The sequence below is a fragment of the Triticum aestivum genome, chromosome 3A (genome assembly GCF_018294505.1).
Source record: "Triticum aestivum cultivar Chinese Spring chromosome 3A, IWGSC CS RefSeq v2.1, whole genome shotgun sequence".
Taxonomy (NCBI): Eukaryota; Viridiplantae; Streptophyta; class Magnoliopsida; order Poales; family Poaceae; genus Triticum; species Triticum aestivum.
The window spans coordinates 26,798,949-26,822,647 of NC_057800.1; the positions used below are offsets into that span (position 1 = coordinate 26,798,949).

Here is a 23,699-nt window from a genome sequence, read left to right on the forward strand (position 1 = left end):
GGGCGGCGACACTGTGGTCGAGAGCGGCGGCGGTGAGGTTGAGGGCGGGCGGCGGCGGCGGCGGTGACGGCGCAGGCGCGCTTGGGCTCGGGCGGCGGCGACAGGGAGTAGGGGAACAGGCCGGTGGGGGGGAAAGGAGGACTTAGCGAAATTTTGATGTGGGGGGTGGTTAACTCGAACTAGCAGTAGCGCACGTATAGAAAACACGCTATAGCTAACTTATCTACATCGCGTTTTGGGGAAAACCACTACTGCTAATGGAAGCAGTTATTTCTTTTGTTTAGTAAAAACATCAAAAATATACATTGGTCATCATTGATCTTTTTGTGTATAATCTAAATAGTCAACATGAATCCTCACTGTACCTGTATAGGTACAGGCGAGGATTCATATTGCAACCACAAATCATACACATATAATTCAATGAAGACCAAGTGCTCGAGATAGGTTGAGAAGCAACATATTTAAGGTGGTAAACACCTTGTTCGCTTAGCAGTATGGGACTAAACTTAATTAGTTGCGATCATACTTAGCAGCAACGAGTTTTGAGCAAAACCGCTGCTACTAAGTTCTTTAGCAGTAGCGCGTCCACGGGAAGGGCACTACTACTATATCTAGCCTGGAGGCAACACCGTGGCAATTATAGTAGTAGCGCTCTTTTCACCTAGAGCGCTACTGCTACTCAGTCATTAGCAGCACTCTTTTCTAAAGCTCGTTGCTGCTAATTAGTAGTAGCGTCTGTTTTTAGACCGCGCTGCTGCTAAGATTCTGTGTATAAGGTTTTCCCTAGTAGTGCATGTTGGATGATCCAAGACAATATAACGTTTCAAATATAGGAAAACATAACCCATTAAGTTGCCTTCCTTGTCCAATATCAACCTTTTAGCATGTCATATTTAATGAGTTCTCACAATTGCAAAAGATGTCCAAGATAGTATATTTATATGTGAAATCTCTCTTCCTTCAATATTCTTTCATGAATTGTTCAAGTGACCAATTCTTGTGTTTGCTAACTTTCAATAAGTTTACTACCTATACTTATTATGTGCGAAGTCATTACTCCCCATGTTATAAGCATATGAAACGTATATAAATTCAGATTTATGATATTCAATTCATTCAACCATTTACTCATAGGATATATATGAAGCGCGCGAGTAAATGACAAACTACTCCAAAAAGATATAAGTGAAGAACACTGAGTAGTCAAATAATTAGCTAGCCATGGGAGGATTATTTTTCACTCAAGATTTAAGATCCAATGATTTTATTCCAACAGCAAGTAAAATTTAAAATACACTCGAAGAAAAACACATATCATGTGACGAATAAAAATATAGCTTCAAGTAAGGTATACCGATAGTTTTTGAAGATGAAAGAGGGGATGCCTTCCTGGGCATCCCCAAGCTTAGGCGCTTGAGTCTTCCTTGAATATTACCTTGGAGTGCCTTGGGCATCCCCAAGCTTAGGGTCTTCCCACTCCTTATTCTCATCATATCGATATCTCACCCAAAGCTTGAAAACTTCAATCGCACAAAATTTAGCGAAACTTCGTGAGATAGGTTAGTATGATAAAGAATAAACCATTCATTTTGGTACTGTCAAAGACAAGGTTCATAATTGTTCTCACACAATGCCTACTGTACCGTATCATTTCTATAATTTATATTGAGAAATATAAGCCATAGAAACTAGAAAACAACCAAAGTATGCAATGAAAACAGAATCTGTCAGAAACAGAATAGTCTGTAATGATGTGAACACAAACCATACTTCTGCTACTCCAAAAATTATGAAATAAATTGCTGGACGTGAGTAATTTGTCTATTGATCTTCTGAAAAAAGAATCAACTCAATCTCACTCTTCTGTAAAAAATGACAGCTAATCTCGTGAGCGCAAAGTTTCTGTTTTTTACAGCAAGATCACATTAACTTTCACCCAAGTCTTTCCAAAGGTCTTACTTGGAACTTTAATGAAACAAAAGCTATAAAACATGATTACCATAGTAGCTTAATCATGTAAACACACAAAAACAGTAAGGGTGAATATTGGGTTGTCTCCCAACAAGCGCTTTCTTAATGCCTTTTAGCTAGGCATGATGATTTCAATGATGCTCACATAAAAGATAAGAATTGAAACATAAAGAGAGCATCATGAAGAATATGACTAGCATATTTAAATATAACCCACTTCCTATGCCTATATATTTTGTGAGCACATAATTTATAGGAATAAGGATCAACTAGCATAGGAAGGAAAAACAAGTATAACTTCAAAACTTTAAGCATTTAGAGAGGAAACTTGATATTATTGCAACTCATACAAACATGTATTCCTCCCTCGTAATAATTTTCAGTAGCATCATGAATGAGTTTAACAATATAACCATCACATAAAGCATTCTTTTCATGATCTATGAGCATAAAAATTTTACTACTCTCCACATAAGCAAAATTCTCCTCATTCGGAATAGTGGGAGCAAACTTCTTCTAAATCCACTTTAGATGATAGTATTATTCATACTTCAAAAGATATAATTGAAGTTCATGGAGCATTCTACAATTAATATAGACTAAACAATATCCAAGCTCAAAATATATAAGTGAAGCACACGAAGCATTCTATAAAACCATACTCAAAAGATTTAAGTGAAGCACAAAGAGCAATTCTATAAGATCATACTTAAAAGATATAAGTGAAGCACATGAAGTATTCTATAAATCAAGAAAGGGCTATCCCATACTATCATGGTTCTTACAGGAAAAACAAAAACACAAAGGACACAAATTATGTGAACAAAACAAAAACCGAGGTATACCGATAATTGTTGAAGAAGAAAGATGGGATGACAACCGGGGCATCCCCAAGCTTAGATGCTTGAGTATCCTTGAAATATTTACTTGGGGTTCCTTGGGCATCCCCAAGCTTGAGCTCTTGCCTCTCTTTATTCTTCTCATATTGATAGCTCCTCGATCTTCGAACACTTCACCCACACAAAACTTTAACAAAAACTTTGCGAGATCCGTTAGTGTAATAAAGCAAATCACTACCTTTAGGTACTGTTCAAAACTTATTCCAATTTCATATTAGAACTATATCTACTGTATTCCAACTTCACCATTCTTCATACCCCCCGATACTACCCATAGATTCATCAAAATAAGCGAACAACTCATCAAAAACAGAATCTGTCAAAAAACAGGACAGTCTGTAGTAATATGGAAGTTTAGTAATCTTCTGTAACTCCAAAAAATTCTAAAAAAATATTAACCATTTTAAAAATTTGTACAGAAGTAATGTGCAAAAAGTTTCAGGCCCATTTGACTTTCCAGTAAAAAATGTAAAATCACACGCTACAACCAAAGTTTCTGTTTTTGTACTGTACATAGTAAACAAGCAATCTAATCATCCTAAAACCAAGGCTTGGCACATTATTTTTATAATACAATAGATTTATACAAGGGGATAATTATTTTCAGAGAAGCTTCCATGAATTTTTTTACATTGTTTCCATGAGAATGAACACAAGTGCTAAGGTCGACCCTCATTTCTTCAATGCATAATCTTCCAATCACTTCTCTTATTGAAAAACTTTGTAGGCATGAGAGGCAAGTAATTTTTTGTATTTTTTTATTTAAAGAAAATTGTATGTTTCACCCACAACTAAACAGAAACAAAAAGGAAAAACAAAATCTACTTAGTGAAGAAAGCGAACAAGCACACACGAGAATATCAACCCCACGCTATTACTCCCTGGCAACGACGCTAGAAAAGAGCTTGATAATCCCCAAGTGCAGGGAATCATCATAGTAATTCCCAAAGGTGGAAGTGATAAGTATGGAGTGTCGAACCCACAAGGAGCTAAAGGTAAGATCAATATTCTCTCAAGCCCTATCTTCCACTGATACGACTCTACGTACACCGAAAGTTTGCTTCCAACTAGAAACAAGAAATAAATCTACGTTGTGGGTATGAAGAGGATAACTTTGCATGATATCGGAGAGCTAAAATATAAAAGAGGTGTCACTTGCTTTGCAACGTACCACACTGGACAGAAATATGAATGTTGAAGCCACACTCACATGTATTGTTAGATGGGGCTCAAATTTTGTGGAGAGCTATGATTTGGGAATATAGAAGATGTGGAAAAAATTCAGCTCATTAGGATATGCCTAGCTAGTACTTCCTTCACAACAGTTCGAGTTGAACAAAAACTTTGGAAATTTGCCGAGGAAGATTAACCAGGCAAATGGAGTTGAATATTGTCGTGAGGCAATGATTTGGATAGTAAAGAATGCCCAATTTTTTGGGAATTTTAGGAATGACAGAAATATAGGTTGCTTCACAACCTAGGGCAAAAATTGTCACATGGACATGACACATAGACAAAACTGATGAGGTGGCGCCTAGTCATAGCAATCCACCACAACTTACAAGGTTATGACCATCTATATTGCTCATGACCAGCTAGAAATAAGGCAGCGGGTCAGTGCTGTTTGCTTTGTGACCATTTCGTGTAATGAAATTACGACCTTTCTGACCAAAATGGTCGATATAGTTTAGCGTTTGGAGCCCCCCGAACAGCTTTTGACCAATTGGTCTCAAATGCTCATAGATCTATGACCAATTCTTCCAGGGTCACTGCCAGAAGGTCAGTAGTTGACATATTTCTTGTAGTGCTGGCTCACGAAGACCTAGGGCATTTGAGGAAGCCCATCATTGGAATATACAAGCCAAGTTCTATAATGAAAAATTCCCACTAGTATATGAAAGTGACAAAATAAGAGACTCTCTATCATGAAGATCATGGTGCTACTTTGAAGCACAAGTGTGGAAAACGGATAGTAGCATTGTCCCTTCTCTCTTTTTCTCTCTTCTTCTTTTTTCTTTTTTTGTTTGGCCTACTTTTCTCATTTTTTATGGCCTCTTGTTTTTCGTCCGGAGCCTCATCCCAACTTGTGGGGGAATCATAGTCTCCATCATCCTTTCCTCACATGGGACAATGCTCTAATGATGATCATCACACTTTTATTTTCTTACAACTCAAGAATTATAACTCGATACTTAGAACAAAATATGACTCTATGTGAACGCCTCCGGCGGTGTATCGGGATTGCCATGAATCAAGAGTGACATGTATGAAAAATTAAGCATGGTGGCCTTGCCACAAATACGATGTCAACTACATGATCATGCAAAGCAATATGACAATGATGATGCGTGTCATAATAAATGGAAGGGTGGAAAGTTGCATGGCAATATATCTTGGAATGGCTATGGAAATGCCATAATAGGTAGGTATGGTGGCTGTTTTGAGCAAGATATAAGGAGGCTTATGTGTGATAGAGCGTATCATATCACGGGGTTTGGATGCAGCGGCGAAGTTTGCACCAACTCTCAAGGTGATAAAGGGCAATGCATGGTACCGAAGAGGCTAGCAATGATGGAAGGGCGAGAGTGCGTATAATCCATGGACTCAACATTAGTCATAAAGAACTCACATACTTATTGAAAAAATCTATGAGTCATCAAAACCAAGCACTACGCGCATGCTCCTAGGGGGATAGATTGGTAGGAAAAGACCATAGCTCGTCCCCGACCGCCACTCATAAGGAAAGCGATCAAAGAACACCCCATGCTTCAAATTTGTTACATAACGTTTACCATACGTGCATGCTACAGGACTTGCCAACTTCAAGAACAAGTATTCGTCAATTTCACAATTAATCAACTAGCACACCTCTAATATTGCCACCATTATATCTCAAAACAATATATCAAGCATCCAACTTCTCTTAGCATTTAAAATTTATAACCAAAGTGAATTACCATGCTGTTCTAAAGGACTCTCAAAATGATACAAGTGAAGCATGAGAGATCAATTATTTCTATAAAATGGAACCACCACCGTGCTCTAAAAGATATAAGCGAAGCACTAGAGCAAAAATTATCCAACTCAAAAGATATAAGTGAAGCACATAGAGTATTCTAATAAATTCCAATTCATGTGTGTCTCTCCCAAAAGGTGTGTACAGCAAGGATGATTGTGGTAAAATAAAAAGCAAAGACTCAAATTATACAAGACGCTCCAAGCAAAACACAAATCATGTGGCGAATAAAAATATAGCTCCAAGTAAAGTTACCGATGGACGAAGATGAAAGAGGGGATGCCTTCCGGGGCATCCCCAAGCTTAGGCTTTTGGTTGTCCTTGGATTTTACCTTGGGGTGCCTTGGGAATCCCCAAGCATAGGCTCTTGCCACTCCTTGTTCCATAATCCTACTGTATGAGCTCCTTTAGTAAACTTGAAAAATTCACAACACAAAACTTGAAAACTTCACAACACAAAACTTGAAAACTTCACAACACAAAACTTAAAAGAAAATCTTCATGAGTTCCTTTAGTAAAAGAAAACAAAGCACCACTTAAAGTTACTGTAATGAACTCATTATTTATTTATATTGGTGTCAAACCTACTGTATTCCAACTTTTATATGGTTCATAAACTCTATTACTAGCCATAGATTCATCAAAATAAGCAAACAACACACGAAAAATAGAATCTTTCTAAAACAGAACAGTCTGTAGTAATATGTAGGTTTCGTATACTTATGGAACCCCAAAAATTCTAAAATAAATTTCTGGACGTGAGGAATTTATCTATTAATCATATGAAAAAGAATTAACTAAACAACACTCTCTAGTAAAAATGGCAGCAATTCTCGTGAGCGCTAAAGTTTTTGTTTTTTACAGCAAGATCAAAAAGACTATCCCAAGTCTTCCCAACGGTTCTACTTGGCACAAACACTAATTAAACACAAAAAACACAACCAAAACAGAGGCTAGATAAATTATTTATTACTAAACAGGAACAAAAAGCAACGAATAAAAATAAAATTGGGTTGCCTCCCAACAAGCGCTATCGTTTAACGCCCCTAGCTAGGCATAAAAGCGAGGATAGGTCTAGGTATTGTCATCTTTGGTAGGCAATCCATAAGTGGCTCTCAAAATAGATTCATATGGTAATTTAATTTTCTTTCTAGGGAAGTGTTCCATGCCTTTCCTTAACGAAAATTGGAATCTAATATTCCCTTCCTTCATATCAATAATTGCACCAATCGTTCTAAGGAAAGGTCTACCAAGAATAATAGGACATGAAGGATTGCAATTTTTATCAAGAACAATGAAATATACGGGCACATAATTACTATTTTCAACAATAAGAACAACATTAATTCTCCCCATAGGTTTCTTAATGGTGGAATCCGCATGGTGCAAGTTTAAAGAACAATCATCAAATTCACGGAAACCTAGCAAATCACACAAAGTTTTTGGGATCGTGGAAACACTAGAACCCAAATCACACAAAGCATAGAATTCATGATCTTTAATTTTTATTTTAATTGTAGGTTCCCACTCATCATAAAGTTTTCTAGGGATAGAAACTTCCAACTCAAGTTTTTATTCGTAAGATTGCATTAAAGCATCAATGATATGTTTAGCAAAAGCTTTATTTTGACTATATGCATGAGGAGAATTTAGCACGGATTGCAACAAGGAAATACAATCTATCAAAGAGCAATTATCATAGTTAAATTCCTTGAACTCCAAGATAGTGGGTTCGTTGCTATCTAAAGTTTTAACCTCTTCAATCCCACTTTTACCAATTTTTGTATCAAGATGTAAAAACTCCGATTTTTTGGGACGCCTTCTAACTAAAGTTGACTCATCTCCAGCCCATAATTATCAAGATTCATATTGAAAAACAAGGATTTAATAGGGGGCTCATCAATAACTTTTATATCTTCATCTTTATTATCATGAAAACTAGAAGAACACGGTTCCACAAAGCAAGCCTTTTTGCACGCATCTTAGCGGTTCTTTCTTTGCACTCATCAATGGAAATTCTCATGACTTTTAGAGACTCATTGATATCATGCTTAGATGGAATAGATCTAAGTTTCAAATAATCAACATCAAGAGAAATTCTATCTACGTTCCTAGCCAACTCATCAATCTTAAGCAATTTTTCTTCAATCAAAGCTTTGAAACTCTTTTGCGAACTAATAAATTATTTAATACTAGATTCAAAATTAAAGGGCATCTTATTATAATTTCCATAAGAATTCTTGTAGGAATTACCATAATTATTAGAGGAATTACTAGGAAACGGCCTAGAATTAAAATTACCTCTATACGCGTTGTTACCAAAATTGTTCCTACCAACAAAATTCACATCCATAGATTCATTATTATTCTCAATTAAAGTAGAAAAATGAATATCATTGGGATCAGTAGGAGTAATCTTATTAGCAAACAATTTCATAAGTTCATACATCTTTCCACTCAAAACATTAACCTCTTCAATTGCATGCACCTTTTTACTAGTAGATCTTTCTGTGTTCCATTGAGAATAATTAACCATAATATTATCTAGGATTTTGGTAGCTTCTCCTCAAGTGATTTCCATAAAAGTGCCCCCCACGGCCGAATCTAAAAGATTTCTAGAAGCAAAATTCAATCCGCCACAAATTTTTTGTATAATCATCCATAAATTCAAACCATGTTAGGGAAATTACGTATCATTAATTTTATCCTTTCCAAGATTGTGCAACATGTTCATGATCAACTTTCTTAAAATTCATAATATCATTTCTAAGAGAGATGATCTTAGCGGGAGGAAAATACTTAGAGATAAAAGCATCTTTGCACTTATTCCATGAATCAATACTATTTTTAGGCCATAGACAAAAACCAAGCTTTAGCACGATCTCAAAGCGAATGGAAATAGCTTAAGTTTAACAATATCATTATGCACATCTTTCTTATTTTGCATATCACACAAATCAACAAAGTTGTTTAGATGTGTAGCGACATCTTCACTAGGAAGGCCAGAACACGGATCTTTCATGACAAGATTCAGCATAGCAGTATTAATTTCACAAGATTCAGCATCAGTAGGAGGAGCAATAGGAGTGCCAATAAAATCATTATTGTTGGTATTGGCAAAGTCACACAATTTAGTATTATCTTGAGCCATCGTGACAAGCAAGCAATCCAACACACAAGCAAACAAGCGAAGAAAAAGCGAATGGAAAGAGAGGGCGAAAAGAAAAGAGGGCGAATAAAACGGCAAGGGTGAAGTGGGGGAGAGGAAAACGAGAGGCAAATAGCAAATAGTGTAATGCGAAGGATAAGAGTTGTGATGGGTACTTGGTATGTCTTGACTTAGCGTAGATCTCCCTGGCAACGGCGCTAGAAATCCTTCTTGCTACCTCTTGAGCATGCGTTGGTTTTCCCTTGAAGAGGAAAGGGTGATACAGCATAGCAGCGTAAGTATTTCCCTCAGTTTTTGAGAACCAAGGTATCAATCCAGTAGGAGACCACGCGTGAGTCACCTCGTACCTACACAAACAAATAAGAACCTCGCAACCAACGCGATAAAGGGGTTGTCAATCCCTTCACGGCCACTTGCAGGAGTGAGATCTGGTAGAGATAATAATAATAATAAGATAAATATTTTTGGTATTTTTATGATATAAGTTGAAAGTAAAGATTGCAAAATAAAATAGATTGGAAACTTGTATGATGGAAAATAGACCCCGGGGCCATAGGTTTCACTAGTGGCTTCTCTCAAGATAGCATAAGTATTACGGTGGGTGAACAAATTACTGTCGAGCAATTGATAGAATTGAGCATAGTTATGAGAATATCTAGGTATGATTATGTATATAGGCATCACGTCCGTGACAAGTATACCGACTCCTGCCTGCATCTACTACTATTACTCCACACATCGACCACTATCAAGCATGCATCTAGAGTATTAAGTTCATAAGAACGGAGTAACGCCTTAAGCAAGATGACATGTTGTAGAGGGATAAACTCATGCAATATGCTATAAACCCCATCTTTTTATCCTCGATGGCAACAATACAACACGTGTCGTTTCCCCTACTGTCACTGGGATCGAGCACCGCAAGATTGAACCCAAAGCTAAGCACTTCTCCCATTGCAAGAAAGATCAATCTAGTAGGCCAAACCAAACTGATAATTCGAAGAGACTTGCAAAGATAATCAATCATACATAAAAGAATTCAGGGAAGATTCAAATATTGTTCATAGATAATCTTGATCATAAACCCACAATTCATCGGATCTCGACAAACACACCGCAAAAGAAGATTACATCGAATAGATCTCCAAGAGAATCGAGGAGAACTTTGTATTGAGATCCAAAGAGAGAGAAGAAGCCATCTATCTAATAACTATGGACCCGAAGGTCTGAGGTAAACTACTCACACATCATCGGAGGGGCCATGGAGTTGATGTAGAGGCCCTCCGTGATCAATGCTCCCTCCGGCGGAGCACCGGAAAAGGCCCCAAGATGGGATCTCTTGGGTACAAAAGGTTGCGGCAGTGGAAATAGGGTTTCGTGGTGCTCCTGGATGTTTTCGGGGTATGTGAACATATATAGGAGGAAGAAGTATTTCGATTGAGCCACGAGGGGCCCACGAGGGGGGAGGGCGCGCCCAGGCGGTAGGTGCGCCCTCTGCCTCGTGGCCACCTCGTTGGTTTCTTGACGTCCACTCCAAGTCCTCTGGATCACGTTCGTTCCAAAAATCACGCTCTCGAAGGTTTCATTCCGTTTGGACTCCATTTGATATTCCTTTTCTGCGAAACACTGAAATAGGCAAAAAAACAACAATTTGCACTGGGCCTTGGGTTAATAGGTTAGTCCCAAAAATAATATAAAAGTGTAAAATAAAGCCCATTAACATCCAAAACAGATAATATAATACCATGGAACAATCAAAAAATATAGATACGTTGGAGACGTATCAGCCACCATCCTGCGCTCATCCATCATCACACGCCCACCGGCGAGACCCCGCTGCTCCATGACACCGAGACCCACCGTCGTCGACGCGAGAGAAGGCACGCCACACCACCTCATGCCTCTTCCATCCGGCACCGCTCCACAAACGATGCCCCCAATAGGGAACACGACACCGCAGCGCGGCCATCGTCCGATCTGGTGATCTTAGGATTTCTCCCGGAGCGGCACGAGCAGGTTGACGATAGTTGCTTGACGATGCCTTCATGAAGGTAACAACGTAGATGCCGCCATCTCCCGCCATGATCGGAGTCGGCTCGGTTTTCACCGGTGACTATGTCTCCCCAACTCGCCGCTGGTGCTAATAGTGGGATCCAAGATCCGTCGCTACCAGCCTGGCCAACCGCCTTCGATGGAGAAGGCAGTGACCACCACCATGCCCGGGCCAAGAGATCTGGACGTCCTCGTGCCGCGAAGATTACCCAGGGGGGACCTCCTCTTGCCGTTGTCGAGACGAGGCGTTGCCGCAGTGGATCTCGATTTAAACCCCTCGGGCCCAGATCAGACCTCATCGCAGCCAAAATCTCATACGCCAAATGGCCGCCGGAGATCTCCTGACCACCGCCAACCCGTTGTGCACTGTTGTTGAAGGAGGAGGGAGATGGACGCCGCTGCCCCCACGTGTTACCGCCGGCCGAGGACTGCGTCGCCGCCGCCACCTCACCACAGGGGCTTCGCCCGCGGCGTCCTCAGCGACGGCGGCGGTAGTGGGGGCGATGGAGGGGGAGGGCTGAGGGCGGTGTGGACGGGGACTCCTTGGGGGCGGCGCGGCGCCGCCGCCTCTGGGGAGAGAGGTCGAGAGGTCGTGGTAGGGCATCTTCCTTGGGCTTGGTTAACTAGCTACATGCATCCAACTTTGTTAGCTAGGAGTGCCCTAGTTGCTGCGACAACATAAGCACACTGCAGCTCACCAGGATGGTGGGTCGAAGGCGCCAGGGACCTGGTGACGGTGGAAAGCATAGCTGCTCTAGCTCATGGTGATCTCCCCTGAGCAATATTTGACATTGATCCAAAGTAATAGTGAATGGAAACACTAAACATGACCTAGGAGCTTGTTGGGATCTCATGTAGGCTCTGAGGGAACTTAATGGAGAATTTTATAGGCAGCCCTCCCCCCCATTAGTCCCGGTTCTGGTACGAACCGGGACTAAAGGCCCACCACGTGGCCGCTGTCTGGAGCTCCACCTTTAGTCCCGGTTGGTAACACCAACCGGGACTAAAGCAAATTTTACCAAAAACAAATTGATTTTTTTCTAATTTTTAAATTTCTGAATTATTTTACAATTTAATCTCTAATTACCCCTCATCACTGCTCAATTTAACCTTTAATCTCTAATCACCCCTCATCATTTCAAATCATCTAACTTTCCGGCCGGTCATCCATCCTCTCACTACTCCAGCCTGAGCACGCTTAACTTCCGGGTTTTATTCCCCCTCGTTTCCAAGTCTACACTTGTTGTTTTCCTGACAATAGTAAGATGTCAATCCTATTAACCCTCAGGAGTTTAGCTCAATGCAACCGAGACTAATGTGTATATTGCGCTGTGACCAAAGCCCGGTTTTCTACTAGTGAAGGGAGCTCCTCCCAAAGGTTGGGACGATTCAGATCCACTATCTTGTCTCCTTCAAGTTGTGATTCCTCATCAATCTACTCCTACCTCTCAACCTGAGCCTGATGTTCCAGCAGCTTTACATATACTACCCCTGTGTACATGTAAATTTTACCTTCAACGGCTAACAATATGGTCGAAGAGTATCTAGCCAACATTATACTCTTGACATAATTATTGGTGGAAAGACAAAAATTTACCCAAGTAGACAGCTTGCCGCCAATTTTCATTTTACTTACATACTCCGAAATCTAATTCATGCTTCATAAGTTTCAAGTAGGTAAAGATTACATATTGTTTTTGTTGTTTCAAGAAATCATACTCCTCCGTTCACTTATACAAGGCCACTATGAAATATACATTTTGCATCTATACAAAGCCACCAACAGTAATCAAGGAAAAATTAATGACATGTTCTCGTACTAACAATCATTTTAATACTTGCATGCATGCAGTCATAATGATAGTCCACTACTTCCTCACTCAGTTTCCTTGCATGCATTCGGCGTATTAATGATCTGAGTAAATGAAAAGAAAAACTGACTTGCAAATCAGACATTAAATTCTACATTGATACCTATAATTTATATTTGTGGCCTTGTATATAAAAATGGAGGAAGTATTCTAATTAAGCAAAGTGAACAAAAAAGGTGTTCATCCATAAAGATACATCCGGCTAGGTTGATTTTCAATATGGCATTGAAGTCTTCTGTTACGTTGTTAGTAGTGGTGTTGTAGAACTGCCATGTGCCACGGGTAGCATCACCCGGGCTTCTGGGCACGGCATAACGGACAACTCGGGCACCTGGATCACCAGGGTGGTACCTGTCAGAACTGGTGTCTTGTTCACGCAGGTGATCTCAAAGCCCGGGCAGACGCAGTCTATGCTGATGGCGAAAGGGTAGAGGACGTTGATGACTCTGCAGCTCGCCCGACATTGTGGCCTCGGGCAGTGGCAAAGCTGCCCAAAAATTATTGGGTGGGCCATATAGTGCAAACAGTGATATCAAAATAAAAAAATTGCATTATTGTTGGATAAACTCCATGTAAAACTCCTTTTTGCTCCAAACCAGGGTGGGCCATGGCCCTTTGAGCCTTTCCATAGCTCCGCCGGTGGCCTCGGGGTGAGGCTCTCCATGGAGACCGCGATTGCTGCAAGAAACAATGCAAGAAGCAACTAGGATGCCGTCGATATCACTCCTTTGTTTCTCAACACCAATTTGCATTGCTAGGTTGCCTTCCTTGGCTACTGGCTACTTAAGTAGGAGTAGCGTTTTAGTCATTGTTAATTACAAAAAGTTTCCTGTGGCTGTGCCATCTCCATCTCAATGCAAAACCATGGAAGCAATAATGCCACAACAATATGAGACATACTTCGCCAACCACAATTTGTTTTCTGTGAAATTCTTTATTACCTATTGTAGCATATAGGAAAAGGAAGTGGATAGACTTCTCCACGAACTCCTCAAGTCATCGGCATCGAATATTGAACTGGCTTGAGCCATACAAAATGTGTATCTCGATCTACGCTAGCTCATTTGTCCTGTCTTGTCTCTACTGAGACAATCGATCCAATGGATGCGCCACCCAATTTAACTAGCATGGCTCGCAAGTAAACGATATGATTATTTACTGTGTGAACGAGGTTGGATCATGACTGGCCAACTGCTTGCAAACAGGTTGTAGCTGTTAATTCGATCCAATGGGGCTAAGTCACTCTGTCCGAGAGAAGAGACGAGGATGGTAGGTCTTACCAGCTTGTATTCCATTTTTTTAGGAGCAAACAAGCTAGGTCTTATGAGCTGTGACACCAATCTACCTATCAGCCTGAACCTCATGTTCCAGCAGCTTACGTATTACCCCTGAATGATGCTTCCGATGATGCTTTTGTACAGGATGGCTCTCAATCGGCTGTGACATGTGCTGTAGTTAGCCATATGCCTACAACGCCGAGTACCTTGGCAGCATAGCTCTAGCTCATGGTGATCTCCCCAGAGCACTGTTTGACATTGGTCCCGAGGTAATAGCTAGAAGCCTACAACTTCAAAAGTACTCTTTATTGAATGGATTAAGTATGTCTTTTGCCCCTCAACTATATCAAAAGTATAGAAATGGTCCCTTAAGTTCAAAACCATCAAAAGCTAGGACCTCAACTTCTCAAACCGGATAACTTTAGTCCCAGATACCGCTTTTGATGGTTTTACTGATGACGTGGCATGGCTTTGACTGATTTGGATGGTTTCGTTGATGAAGTTGAGGCTGCCGGTCACGGGACGCTGAAAACCATGTTCGCCAGCATCTGCCGGTGTGCTACTACTCTGGCCAAGCTCTCTTTGAGCACGCCGAGCAGCCATGCTCAGGTGGCTGTAGCCATAGTACAACCATTAGCATCCCAATCGTACCTTCATGCTGATGCGTGTTGCTGCTGCAGCTTGTGCTCGCCGCGGCCGCAACCGGTTCACTCGCTGAGCTGACGGAGGAGCTGCATGGTCTCTGTCGCCACTTATGCAGCTGCCTCGCTAGCGCACAAGCAGAGCAGCAGCACCGCCCGTTCGTCCGTGTTGTGTGCTCCGGCCGTGGCAGTTCTGGTGGCGTTGGAGCTCCTACCACGCGACGCGGGCTCAGTGGCATGACGGTGCGTGTGCTACGAACTTGCAGCGCGCATTGTGGCGAGCTTTGGAACCTCCACAAGGCCACTCCTTGAGCGCCGCGACTTCGCACATGACGAGGCTGTTCATTTTGATGCCACGGACTAGGAACCCGCTCGCATCATGGCATGTTGTTCGCTGGTAGAGTACACGCATGGTGCTGGCATTTTTGCCATGGACGAGGTCAAGGATGGCAGCACATACGGAGTTGGCACCTTCGCTTAGATGAAAGGTAGACGAGGTGGGGCCCACACTTGTCAGCTCGATTCAAAACCACTCCACGTCAGCAGGAAACCACTTGAAGTGGCAAGAGGGATTAAACTTATCCGGTTTTGAAAGTTGAGGGACTAAGATTTACCGGTTTTAAAGTTGAGGGATAATTTCTATATTCTTAAAATAGTTGAGGGACGAAAAAAAGTACTTTTCCTTTATTGAATTAAGAGAGCCAAGATAAGAAACACGAAGATATCTGAACTCTTTATTGGTTAATGAAGACAATTGAGCTAATCAGCTACCAGAGATTGGATTCAAAAGTCCTTGACCCACGGGATGGCGTTGACTATACTGATTGATGTAACCATCAATTAGCAATTTAATTACTGGGCTGATTATTGGCACCGCTAGCCACCGGTATAAGACATTCACAGTGTGAGTAATATAGGTAGAAGATCACACATATCTAGATAAAATAGATAATATGGCAAGCAATAAATGAAAAAAAAAAGACATGTGATAACGTAGCTAGTTACTACTAGTATGAGTAACATCACACATATCAAGGCAAGATGAGTCTATAGCCTAATAAATGAAGTGTTGCATGTTACCACACATATGTTACTTCCCACTATAGAGATAGTAACATGTGCATGTTACTACTTTATATTACTACCCGTTGTGGCTAGTCTAATAGCATTGTTCAGCACCTGTTGCATGCATGTGTAATATATTGCTTAGATTAATTAGCTGGCGATGTGATTTCTGTCCGGCCGACTCAAGATTCCATAAGAATATGTGAAACTTGGTGTTATGCTTACCTTGGACTGCGTAAATAGATGAAATTTAAATCAGCTCATTAGGATTTGGCTTGTTAAGCAAATGTGCGTAGTTGGTTTTGTCAAGATGATTTGGTTGCCTGTATATACTCAAATATAAGACTGAGAAATATGGTTCTGAAAATAATGAACATAATAAGGCAAAATAAATGAGTCAGCTGAGAGGTCTGTTAGGTTTAACCTTGTCAAGTGGAAATAGTGTGTTGTTCAATCGGCATCACCTCTCATCTAGTATCTTCTTGCTTCGGCGCATGAAAGCGCTAGGACAACAACCGTGATATCATCATCTCTGAAAAGTCCTGCACCCACTTGATCTGCAGCCACTCATAACTGCGCTCCAGGTCTTCCCATTGCTCCGTCAATTAAGATACGGAGTTCCCATGTTAGATGTACGACAACTATGAGATGATTCCATTCCCCAAGCATATAGCATCCGTTCTTTGCCACACAGCACATGCATGATCACCAACTTTGTTTGCTCCCCTTCTGTGTCTTGCTGACACAAATTACAAGTCTTGTATTTCGATGGCTCCTGTCTACTGGTTCTTAGTCTTCATCGGAGTTTGGTGGCTGCCACTGATGCTCGTCGGGGCTGACGAGCAGCAAGGCGAAGGCTGCTCGCGCTCGGCCAACAGGTGCGGCAACCTGACCATCTCTAATCCGTTTTGGCTCGCTGAGACAGACGCGGCAAGATCGTGTGGTATCTTGGACTTCAAGGTCACTTGCTATAAAAACCGCAGTGCAACCCTACGGAGCTCCGTGCCCCTCATCCCTGGCTTTGCAATCAACAGTATCTCTTACGAGGAACGCAGCTTGCGAGTCGTTGATGAAGGCAAGCAGAAGCTATTGGAAGCCTCCAGCGGTTGTGGCATAAAGATTGGGAACACCTCCGCCAAACTGGACACCCAGTTCAGGATCGACCTCGGCAACCTGAATCTCATCTTGTACAATTGCACGAAGGAAAGCGCAGTGGCTGCTGCACGTCGGGATAGTGGCCTGGTGCAGACAAGAGTGAGGTGCAGGAACGAGTGGGTGGTGTTTGTCCGCGCGGGAGTGCATCACGACCGGATCGGGAACTACGCCAGATATGCCATGGAGGGCTGCGATGCAACCGTTGTGCCGGTACTGGGCTCGTCATCAGGCAAGACGAACGCAAGCGACTACGAGCAGCTCATCGACGATGGCTTCCTCTTGACATGGGAGGACCCCCCTCCCCCTCTGCCTCCAGCAGCACGTAAGTTCAACCACAAAATATTTTTTTAATCAAGTTCATAGCCACACTAGGACAAGCAGTGCCTAATTTGTTTGCACTTCCTAATCGAACAAAGCAAATTAGTCATGTCAGTGACTTATCCTTTAATTCACTAAGCTCTCTATGCGTGGAAGCTCTGTCAATCAATTGAGATCTCCAATTTGAGATTAGTATTTTGACTTGGTCAACGCGTTGTGCTTTGTGGAATGATCTGATGACGGATGAACGCATGAATGCCGCACTGAACGCTCTAGAGCGGCGCTGATTGCTTCAGGCGGGAAAGGGCGAGTGAGAGGATTTGGGTAGGCCAGGGATGTCAGACGCTTTGTGTGGCGGTTTAAGAGTCCGTGTTGGAGATGCCCTTATCCTCTTTATTTTTTGTTTGTTCAGCTGAGCTGATATGTTGAGAGATGCTGCTATTTGTATCTACATGACAGCTTAGAAACTACAGGTTTTGATGTGATGTTGGTCTACTGACCCATTGGGGTTCAAATTTTGATCTGCTTATGCCGCGTACATTTCTAATAGCTAGTTGCGCTTGGCTGTCAAATTGCCATGGTTCATTTTGATGTTTTTTCTATTTCGTGATTGATACTTACATTGACTAACCATAATAATTTCTCTGCAGATGGTAGGCACAACAAGAAGCTAATTTTGATAGGTATGTCTATCATGGCTTCTGCTCATAAAATACATGATACTTTGTCTCAAACTTTCATACTTTGACGCTATCTAAAGGCAAACTGCTAAGTCTAAAATTAACCAAATTATGGAGATTTCTAATTTAATGACGTGAAATTGAAAGACTCCTAAATGGCTATATTAGAAAAGGGATAGTTTACAGAGTCTCATACACATACTGATATAGTATCAACTTTACTAAATGATGTTCACTTTTTGTTTGTTTTTACAGTTTCTCTGTCTGCTACAATCAGCTTGCTAACATGTCTAGTGTGGGGGGTGCACCGACATAAGCAAAAGATTAGTCTTTTCATCCTCCCAAAGCAGTCTGGTAGTAAATCAAGCATGGAAGAAATGCTGAGGGTGTATGGATCTTTTGCTCCGAAAAGGTACAAGTACTCAGAGCTGAAACAAATGACTAGCTCTTTCAAGGATAAACTTGGAGAAGGTGGATATGGCACGGTATTTAGAGGTAGCCTACAAGATGGCTGTGTGGTTGCTGTGAAGCTCCTAAAAGTTTCCAAAGGCAATGGAGATGAGTTTCTAAATGAGGCAATTAGCATTTGTAGGACATCACATATTAACATTGTCGGTCTGCTCGGTTTTTGCTTAGAAGGAGCTAAGCGAGCCCTTGTTTATGAGTATATGGCTAATGGTTCACTGGAGAAGTATATTTACACAGAGAATTCAGATCTAGTTATTGGATGGGACAAGTTACAGCAAATAGCACTAGGCATCGCACGAGGATTGGAATATTTGCATCAAGGATGTAGCACTCGCATCATCCATTTTGACATCAAGCCTCAGAATATACTTCTAGATCAAGATTTTTGTCCCAAGATTGCAGATTTCGGTTTAGCGAAATTGTGTCACCTCAAGGCCGGTAGCATCCTCTCTGTCGCCGAAGCAAGAGGTACTATTGGATTCATTGCTCCAGAAGTATTCTCTAGAGGTTTTGGAGTCGTTTCTACAAAGTCGGATGTCTATAGCTATGGAATGATGCTCCTGGAAATGGTAGGAGGAAGGATACATAAAGGAAAAGGGATTACCAATAGCTCAAGTGATGTGTATTTTCCAAACCGGATTTATGACAGTATAACAGAACAGGTACAAAGTTGTGAAGTCCCATGCGACCTTGAAGAGGCCATGAGAAAGATGGCCTTGGTCGGCCTATGGTGCATACAAACTAACCCCGAAAGCCGCCCTTCGATGAGCAAGGTGATTGATATGTTGGAAAAGAGCATCAACGAAATGGAGATGCCACCAAAGCCGTTCCTTTCATGTCCCTCGATCCCGTCATACTTGTCGTCGCATACAAGTTATGGTTACAGATCATCGTATTGCTCCGCATCCCCTTCTCTGTTACCATAGTCCAAAAGTAGGATTATGTGGACAAATGTAAATTCGAATTGCCACTGCATTACCATTATGATATTACAGTGTGTAACAGAAATATTTATTTTCAAACATCGCATTGTGTTTCTACTAAGAATGGTTGCGCAATTTGATAAGGAAAAGTCATTTGAGATTATTGTATTTGATAGAAACAAAAAGACAAAAGTACACTTTTCATCCCTCAATTCTTCGCGAAGTTTAGATTTGGTCCCTCAACTTCAAAACCGGACAATTTGCACCATTAACTACTGAAACCGGACAAGATTCATCCCTGGTCACGGTTTTGACCGGTTTTGGTGCTGTCCTACCCCAGTTTTGACTGTGCCGACTCAAATTTGCGTACCTTTTCCAATTCCGCTTAATATTTTCAAATTCGGGTACTTTTTTCAAATATGTGAACTTTTTAAAAATGTGTGTACTTTTTCTAAATCCACGCACTTTTTCCGAGTTCACGTACTTTTTTTAAATCCGTGTGCTTTTTTAAAGTTCATGTGGTTTTTTCAAATTCATGTAATTTTTTAAAATTGACGTACTTATTCATATTCACGCGTCCTTTTTTGGACTTGAAAATTCATTCGAACTTGAAAACGTACGTGGATTTGAATTTCTTTTACGCAAATTAGAAAAAAAATATGTGGATTTGAAAAATTTTGTCAACTAGAAACAAGTATTTGAATATCAAACAAATTTCATGGACTGGAAAAGGAACTCGGATTTGAAAAAAATACACAAACTTTAAAAAGTATACGGATTTGAAACAAGTACACGAATTTCAAAAACACTTCATGGATTCGAAAAAAACACTTGGATTTGATATAAATTACACGAACTTGAAAGAATATACTGATTTGAAAAAAGTACGCAAATTAAGAAAATCATGGATTTGAAAAAAGTGCACAAATTTCAAAATAGTTCACGGATTTGAAAAAGGTATGTTTATTTTTGAAAAAAACGCGCGACCTTGAAAAAACTATGTGAATTTCAAAAAGTTCACGGATATGAAAAAATACGCGAAAATTTGAGTCGGCACGGGTCAAAACCGGGGTTAGTCAGCACCAAAACCGGTTAAAATCGAGACCAAGGACGAACGTTGTCCGGTTTCATTAGTTGGAGGTGCAAGTTATTCGGTTTTGAAGTTGAGGGACCAAATCTAGATTTCACTAAGAGTTGAGGGACGAAAAGTATACTTAGGAATAAAGCAAACATTAGTTATTTGGGTGATTGGATGCGTTTGGTATTCCAAGTTTTGAAAGGCACCCGAGTGCTATGTCAAAGTCAGACAACTAGCAGGGTTATGCAAGCAAGCAACAGCTAGGCCTCCAAATCAAAGTAAGCGTGATTGAGGCTCTATTCGAACCACGGCCCTACAAAATTCAGTAACCTGGATTGGATGCATCATTGTGAAGCTAAACATTGCAACAATTCATTTCAAGACTGAAGTATCTTATCCATGAACTTAGCATATCAGAGTATGTTGTGTGGCTCACGACGGCATCTGCGGGATGCGGCGGCGCCGGTGCATGGGAGGTGGCACGGTGAATCAGCCAGTGGCGGCAGTAACGGTGGCAGAGTTGGGCTCTCGGCCTCCCGTTTCTTGTAACCACACCAAGAGGGCGGGGCTTTGAGCAGGCCAAGCGGGTGACTTCAGCCCATAGTCTAGGTAAACCGAGTTCAGACTGGCCCATGATGCTGTAGAGAAGAACAGCCAGTCAACGGTAGTCCACTACCGAGCTGGAAAAAAATGAGATCCATGGGCACTAGCACCCACGACATATTTTGATAGAAGAAGCCCACTTGGATGAGATTACGGAAAATTCAACCCCTGACAGGAGTCGAACTTCAGTTTGTAAGGTACAGCGAAGCGACGTTATAGCTGACCCCACAGGTTTTTGGTTGCCTGTTGAACCCCAGCTATGAGTACTTCTTTGAACCCACAGGTCACAACAGCTGACCCCACTGTCATTCACTCATATGGTGGAAAATTTGGGCCATCTAGCAAGAAAGCCATCCCATCTCACGTGCTCTCTCTCCCAGCCAATGAATCTCCCATCTGTCTTCCCGAACGAAGCTCCTCTGACGTGTCGTTGGCCCACTGACATGTGGATCCGGACCCACATATCAGTGGCCCAACGGCAGGATACCATACGTCAGAGGATCCCTCTCCGATCGATGCCAGGCTCAATCCCTTTGTTTATTCCCCAATGTTTTAGTTCCCGTCAAGTTAAGAAGATTAGGAGTACTAGTTTGAGGCTGCTGTTGATTGCCACGCCAGAGCCTTGGACATGGAGTCTACAACGAGCTTGGAGAAGAGGAGCCAGAGCTCGCTGACTGCTGCCCGCAGGGTCAGGTCGCCTCGCTGGCCAGCGCCCCTTCCGCCACTGTCAAAGCAGCCGGTCTACGTCTTCACCGTTGCAAATACTGTAGCAAAAGGGAGGGGAAAGGCCTAGCTTTGACCCCACAGAGTTCTCTTCCTGGCGCCGCCGTTGGCGGCACAGCGACCTTGCCACTAGGCTATTGCCTAGTCCTCATTACAGAGCCGAGACTTGTTCCCTAGGTGTTTTCGTGAGCTCGTTACACAACCAGTCAAAGTCTTTGTTTCTTTCATAGTTTTATAAATAGCCGGCTATAGCGGTGCCGCTAAATGACCGCCTTCATAAATAGCTTGTTTTAGCCCGCTATAGCTGATTTGGAGGCCCGTTGCTATTTTTCATAGCCCGCTATTTAAAACATTGATTTTTTTAGAAGAGTCAAAGTCTTTTGGTCCTCCAAGGACATGTGGACTCAGTAGCATTGCCCATAGAATAGAGGCTACGTAAACCATTCATTCTCCACCTAGTGTTCTTCACTGTTTCCCCACAGCCTTCACCGAGACAAATTCTAAATCTTACTGGTGATGCGATGCACGGCCGATTCTTGATCCTGGTCTGGGCCTGGTGTTTACCGCTGATGCTTGCGGTCATGGTGGCTGAGGAGCAGCAAGGGGAACGCTGCTCGGCCGAGTGCGGCAGCGTCTCCGACCCATTCTGGCTCAGTGATTGGCAAACGGGAAGATTATGTGGTTCGCCTGGGCCGCCGGACTTCGAGCTTACATGCTATAACGGCAGTTATCCACTTCTTCCGAGCTCTGTGCCCGGTAGCCCCGGCTTTGCAATCATTGACATCTCCTAAGGAGAACGCTTCTTGCGCGTCGTTGATCTATGCAAGCTGCAACTATTACATGACCCGCCCAACATCTTCAACAGCTGCTTGCCGATCTGGAACACCTCTGCTAAACTGGGCCGCCCCTTTAAGATCTCCCCCGTCAACCTGGAACTCATCTTCTACAACTGCACGGAGAAGGCCGCAGCGGCGGCACACCGGGGAAAAGAACTGGTGTAGGCAAAGACGATGAGGTGCGTCAACGCGAGCAACGCGTTTGTTCGCCCGGGAGTGCTGTACGACCCCACCGGGAACTACAAAGGCTATGCTTTGGAGGGCTGCGTTCCAATCGTCTTGCCGGTGATGGGCTCCCCGGCTGGCGAAACGAACGCGAGCCACTATGAGCAGCTCCTCAGCGATGGCTTCCTATTGACATGGAATGAACCTCCTTCCCCTGCACGTAAGTTCACCCCGTCAATTCATTTTTTAATCAAGTTCGGCTAGCCGCAGTGCCTAATTTGCTGGATTTCCCTAATTAAGCCAAGCAATCAATCATATTGGTACTTAGTGCTCTCAGTAGGTTCAGAACAAACTCTTCTGACAGATGTGCTAGCAATCAATTCCATGAATTTTCTATTTCTAAGTTACCTATTTAAGAAGTTACTTTTTTCTACCCTGGCCAAGTTCCACAACGCAGTGGCTAACGCCTAACGTTAGAATAAAAAAAGACGTGATTTGTACATATAGAAATGTGCAAGTGTATATTAGAGAGTATTTTTGGTGTGTGTTAGTTACTGGTTTTTTTTCTGTGTTGGATACCGTTAATTACATGCCAAGTATGAAGGCTGTACTGAGATTAGAATCTACTCCTAGCTTTCTAGCAGACAAGAACACAAACTAGCCGGGACCGAAATAATTGGGCTAGGCATCGCGGTTCCAGTCACATCACGGGCTCACGGAGGTCATTGTCATGGCTTACCCCGTCAAAGCTGTTATATTAGAAGCCATGGCTTACCGTCCAGACTC

General features: G+C 42.0%; 1 protein-coding gene and 1 pseudogene across 1 annotated transcript; one reads left to right on the top strand and one right to left on the bottom strand.

The window, feature by feature from the left end:
* Positions 1-13,733, bottom strand: part of LOC123056670 (wall-associated receptor kinase 3-like) — a 42,553-nt pseudogene extending 28,820 nt beyond the window's left edge.
* A 2,862-nt stretch (positions 13,734-16,595) lies between these two features.
* LOC123057697 (LEAF RUST 10 DISEASE-RESISTANCE LOCUS RECEPTOR-LIKE PROTEIN KINASE-like 2.4) lies at positions 16,596-19,548 on the top strand. Its single transcript, XM_044480616.1, has 3 exons — positions 16,596-17,441; positions 18,088-18,120; positions 18,373-19,548. Exons 1-3 carry the CDS (start codon positions 16,733-16,735, stop codon positions 19,509-19,511), a joined length of 1,881 nt encoding a protein of 626 aa, XP_044336551.1. The 5' UTR covers positions 16,596-16,732; the 3' UTR covers positions 19,512-19,548.
* Positions 19,549-23,699: the final 4,151 nt, after the last annotated feature.

What these genes read in the sequence shown, in the direction of transcription:
- LOC123057697 (XM_044480616.1), top strand. Translation starts at nt 16,733, where the DNA reads ATGGCTCCTGTCTACTGGTTCTTAGTCTTCATCGGAGTTTGGTGGCTG. An exon ending in CCCTCTGCCTCCAGCAGCAC is followed by an intron (nt 17,442 to 18,087) that starts GTAAGTTCAACC and finishes ATTTCTCTGCAG; the next exon opens with ATGGTAGGCACAACAAGAAG. An exon ending in CAAGAAGCTAATTTTGATAG is followed by an intron (nt 18,121 to 18,372) that starts GTATGTCTATCA and finishes TTGTTTTTACAG; the next exon opens with TTTCTCTGTCTGCTACAATC.